The sequence below is a fragment of the Puntigrus tetrazona genome, unplaced genomic scaffold (genome assembly GCF_018831695.1).
Source record: "Puntigrus tetrazona isolate hp1 unplaced genomic scaffold, ASM1883169v1 S000000006, whole genome shotgun sequence".
NCBI classification, from domain to species: Eukaryota; Metazoa; Chordata; class Actinopteri; order Cypriniformes; family Cyprinidae; genus Puntigrus; species Puntigrus tetrazona.
Window position 1 is genome coordinate 433,523 of NW_025047686.1, and position 5,270 is coordinate 438,792.

The 5,270-nt window shown below is 37.1% G+C and overlaps 1 protein-coding gene across 1 annotated transcript in view; it reads left to right on the forward strand.

The window, feature by feature from the left end:
* The first annotated feature begins 272 nt into the window (after positions 1-272).
* Positions 273-5,270, forward strand: part of LOC122332182 — a 31,269-nt gene continuing 26,271 nt past the window's right edge. The window contains exons 1-13 of the mRNA XM_043229483.1: positions 273-551; positions 965-1,045; positions 1,135-1,220; positions 1,419-1,535; positions 1,612-1,755; positions 2,515-2,583; positions 2,962-3,054; positions 3,153-3,251; positions 3,387-3,455; positions 3,539-3,637; positions 3,882-3,968; positions 4,513-4,641; positions 4,828-5,022. Coding sequence (XP_043085418.1) covers positions 982-1,045; positions 1,135-1,220; positions 1,419-1,535; positions 1,612-1,755; positions 2,515-2,583; positions 2,962-3,054; positions 3,153-3,251; positions 3,387-3,455; positions 3,539-3,637; positions 3,882-3,968; positions 4,513-4,641; positions 4,828-5,022 — 1,251 coding nt within the window. The 5' untranslated portion in view covers positions 273-551; positions 965-981. The remainder of the gene's footprint in view (positions 552-964; positions 1,046-1,134; positions 1,221-1,418; positions 1,536-1,611; positions 1,756-2,514; positions 2,584-2,961; positions 3,055-3,152; positions 3,252-3,386; positions 3,456-3,538; positions 3,638-3,881; positions 3,969-4,512; positions 4,642-4,827; positions 5,023-5,270) is intronic.

The following is a 5,270-nucleotide window of genomic DNA, read 5'->3' on the forward strand; positions in this document are numbered from 1 at the left end:
TTATTATTATTATTATTGTAAAAATTTTTATAATGACATCCAAAAATACTCAACTGTGACATCTTACCTGATGTGTAACTTTCTTTCTTTCTTTCTATTCGTGTGGTTATTTTCAATTACAAACTCACCCTGAAAAATAGTCATTGGAGTTACAAAAACAAAAGAGTGACAACTAGCCCCGATCTTTCAAACAAACGCAAAACAGCAGAAGCTAACAGCTAACTCATTTACATTTCTGTTTTATTCAAACCGATATTAAATAATGTTATTCTGTTACGGGGGGGAACTCCTTCCACCTAGCGCAAAGGACTTTTACCGTAACAGGAAACAGGAACTCTTCTGACGTAGCAAGTGGGAAATTCAAATTTTTAAAACATGTTCGAACGAAAGATGCTTCGGCAGTTTTAATTTTATATGGCATTGAAAACACAACTAATCTGTGGTAACTGAGTAAATTATCTCCTCGCTTTAAAAGCATATACATTTTATTGTTTTATTGTTTTGAACTCGCTCATAACGGCGTTTTAAAGTGAACCATCGGAGCACAGCTGGTGAGTTTGTTGTGCAACATGTCCGTCAAAGCAATCCTTTATTATGACTGCTTTTCCGGTTCATTAATTGCGTTAGTTTGACGTAGTCAGATCAAGTTTTTACCTTTGTGGAATAATATGCATAATGTATCCAGTAACGTTACTTTGCTCCGCGAGTGTCCGATTCAGAGTTAGCGCTTTAGGAATGTTCAGCTTTCTTTCAACGATAGAGATAAAAAGAGGATTCTTCTCAAAGATACTCACTCAGCATTGATAATGCGAAAATAAATATAATAGCTCCTCTGTGTGGCTGAATCTTTAGTTTTGTGTTTTGATCGTGTTTGTTTACAAGTTTCTCACCAGGTACGTCATATTGCAAATGTGTGTCACTAATTGTGAAATAAAAAAAATTGTGCACAAATGTTTTGATGCAGGTGTAAGTGTCCTCAGCATGCCTGTAGAAAGCACTTCAGAACTCCTCAGGCACTATGAGGTTTATGAAACCATCGGCTCAGGTAATGTGCGTTGATTTATACTTAAGTGATTGCGCATATGACAGACTTTCATCAAGAACACATTTGATTTATTCTGTTCTACCCCATAGGCGGGTTTGCCAAAGTCAAACTTGGTAGACACATACTGACAGGAGAGAAAGTGGCCATCAAAATAATGGAGAAGAAAGACTTAGGGGTAAGATCTTCGTTTTTTAGGTTGGCCTTGCCTTTAAACACATTTTACATTTCCACAAATTCATTTGACGATTAATGAATAAATATGGATATGTTTCTTAATTGAATTGATTAAATAAAGCGTTAGCATGCTGGAAATGAGATGAGTGTGTATTTTGGAAAATAAATGCTCTTTTAAGCGTGCGTTACTTGCTTTTAGGATGATCTCCCCAGAGTTAAGATAGAGATCGAGGCCATGAAGAACCTCAGTCATCAACACGTGTGTCGTCTCTACCATGTTATTGAGACATCAAGCAAGATCTACATGGTGCTTGAGGTATGCTTTCATGAAAGTGATGCTGATCTGTTGTTTAACGAGCGTGGATTAAGCTTAACATTCTTGTTACACGTAGTACTGTCCTGGAGGAGAGCTGTTCGATTATATCATCGCTAAAGACCGGTTGTCAGAGGAAGAGACCCGGGTGTTTTTCCGTCAGATCATCTCAGCGTTGGCTTATGTTCATAGCCAAGGCTATGCCCACAGAGACCTCAAACCGGTGAGTTGGTCGAACAGAACATTTGACTTTTAAATAGCTTAACCATATACTCAGATCTCCCATTAAAGGAACAGTTCGACCAGAAATGAAAAATGTCTTAAATGAATAGTTTAAAAATTGTCAGAAAATGTACTCGCTCCAAGATATAGATGAGTTTGTTTCTTCATCTAAACATCTTTTCTCAATAAATATTCATAGATCGAGCACTGTTTACAAGTGAGATCAGTCGAGAGGGTTAAACAAATATGTTAGATTTTGATGGCAAGGAAAACATGTTGAACTGAGGAAGACATGGATTTTACTGTATTTTATTGAAAAGCAGCAATTTAAATTTTAAATGCCTCAATGATGTATTAGTTTTTTGCAAATATGCCGCTTTTCACTCACTCGATGTTAATTGAGGAATGGTTTTGTGTTGATTACTCGCTGATTTTTATGATGCTTTTATCAGCCCTTTGAACAAGTCGTTCCAAATTCACAAGACTTTATTCTGTGGAACACAAAAGAGAAATTTAAAATGCTGTGCTCATTTTTCTGTTCCTTGTATTTAAAATCAACAGGGACCAATGCTTTTAAGCATTGAAAAACACAAAAAGCATCATAAATATGATCCAATCTGTGTCCTATATTCCAATCCATATACCCATGTGATAGCTCAGGAAAAACACGAGGGTGCCTAAATGATAATATTTTCAATTACCAGGTACTTATTACATTTTCAATGTTCGCTTGACTAAACTTGTTTCTTACTGACCTTAGGAAAACCTGTTGATCGATGAAGATCATAACCTAAAACTCATTGACTTCGGCCTTTGTGCCAAACCAAAGGTGCGTATCCCATCTATTATGTCCATTTTCTTGCTTAAGTAAAGTCAAGTCACATTTATTTATATAGCGCTTTATAAAATTCTGATTGTTTTAAAGCAGCTGCACAGTAAACTGCAATCGCAAGATTTCAGACAGTGTTATCATTATTCAGCTCATGTTGATTCATGTTGTTCAGTGACACTGCAGCAACGTTTATCAAGTTGTGAAACCAATTTAATGAAGCTAAAAAGCAGTTCTACTGAAAACAATATTGATATTTTATCTATACTTATTGATTTAAATATGTCCTTTGGTATCAGCACTTCAATACATTTTTGACTTGGTTTGGATTCAAGGTGAATGTATTAATGGCAAAGTTTTAAATTTGACTTTGACTAGGGCGGTTTGGGTTTTGAATTGCTGACCTGTTGTGGCAGTCCAGCATATGCAGCTCCAGAGCTCATTCAAGGCAAGGCTTACATTGGTTCTGAGGTCAGTGTGGCATACGGTGTTTGGTGTCCAGCGCATTTGAAAGCAACGATAAGTGAAGCATGCACATTTCTTGTGATCTCGTGGCACATGTGTTTCAGGCTGATGTGTGGAGTATGGGAGTATTGCTTTACGCTTTACTGTGTGGTTTTCTTCCGTTTGATGATGACAATTGTATGGTACTCTACAGAAAAATCACTGTAAGTTTGCGTGAGCGTTAAATCCCTCTGCAACTATTTATTCATCCATGCATTTACTAGGTTACTGGAATAATAATATATTTTTTTTACAGTATATGTGATCTCATTATGCAGTGTTGGCTTGTGTTTTGACAGAGAGGCAAATATAGCAACCCCCACTGGCTTTCACCTGCCAGCATTCTGCTTCTGAACCAGATGATGCAGGTACTGTGCGAGGTTTGTGTGTCTGTTCTATTTGTTTTAGTAAGGCGGTGCAATTTAATGCATCCTCTTTTCCTCTCCTGCAGGTGGACCCAAAGAGGCGTTTGACTGTGAAACAATTGCTTGATCACCCTTGGGTCATGAAGGGATACAGTACACCAGTGGAGTGGCACAGTAAACATCCTGTAAGATGAACTCTATAGGCATTAAAGTGCTTTAGTTGCTTTAAAGATTTAACAGATTCACATGACCTTAATGTGTTTATGTCAAATGAAACCTGCATGGGTCAATATGTTTATTGATCAACGTTCATTGATTCTTCATTAATGGACGCTCAACTATTAAACGCAGCAAGTAAATGTAGAGAATATTGTATACAAGTCATTGAGTGGATGTATAATTTCCTTTTTGTATGCTTGTTCTTTTTAGTTGGGTCATATAGATGAAGACTGTATCACTGAAATGGCGGTGTCTTTTAAACAGTCCAGACAAAGGTCAATCCAACTTGTGTCAGAGGTACTGAGTGATTCCTGTGATTTTTAAAATGAGTGTTATAATTATCAACATCAAAATTCATTTTTGTTTAAGTGTATAGATCTAGCGAAGATACGACTGTTTAAATGTTAGAGGTCAGTAAGATCATGTTTTAAAAATATTTTTAATGGAGCCTCACAAAAGCTCTATTTGTTTGATTTTAGTACAATAAATGCAATATTGTGATATATGATAACATTTATTCCTGTGATGGCAAAGTTCAATTTTCAGCAGCCATAGCTCCAGGCTTCAGTGTCAAGAGAAATCATTCTAGTTTACTGATTGGGTGTTTAAGAAACAGTTTTATGGAATAGCTTTTTAATTACCTGTGAAAGATAACAACAAAAGCGTGAAATGATTTTACCTCGACCACTAGATGGCAGTAGATGCCAGTGCATTGGCCAAAGCTGCTTCCTTTAACTATTGAGATGTGACTTCTTCATAATTCACTCTGTTGTAACCACGAGTATTATACATCAGCTGCACAGTAGATAAGTCTTTACTCTGTGGTTTTGTTTTTTTTCAGTGGAAGTACGATCAAATGACCGCCACCTACCTGTTACTGTTGGCTAAGAAGCGTCAAGGCCGCCCCGTGCGTCTGAGAGCTGAACGCCCCATGATTGACCCCATGTACTCTCCATTACAGAACATACAAGTGAGTTCAGTTTCCACACATTTCTGAATGCACAGTGGTCAGCTCATGCTACATTTATACAGATACAAAGACGGTATTGCCATTGTAGTTTAAAAGTCAAACAGAAGTGACAGCTGTTTATTTTTTAATATTACTATAGTCATGTTTGTGCGACGTATGGAGTGTGATTTTGTGTGTCTGTCTCAGCTGAAGAATAGTCTACGCTTCAGTGAGGATGATGATGGTGTTCACCCAGTGGTGCTTGGCTCTATGGTCTTCCCCCCTGATTGCTACGATGACGAGAATCCCTGGACCCCTCTCACGCCCAAGAACACACACACCACAAACACTCCACGCATGGTTAGCCTCCATGTTCTCTTTATTTGTCTGCTCTTCCCTCTCGTCCATTGCTGCTTTGAAGACAGTCTTTTTTTTTTTTACATCTAACTTTTTCTTTTTCTTGTACCGATTCTTAATTGTTTTGTTGCTTGATATTGTTACTTTTTTAATGTTAATGTACTTTTTTCTGTACAAAAGTCACAAAGAAGAAACAGTACTTCTGAATGAATGCAATGTTGATAGACCTGGATTGTGTTTGGGCACCAACTTGTAGAAAAGTTTAAAGCTGTAATGATTACGATTAAAAAAAA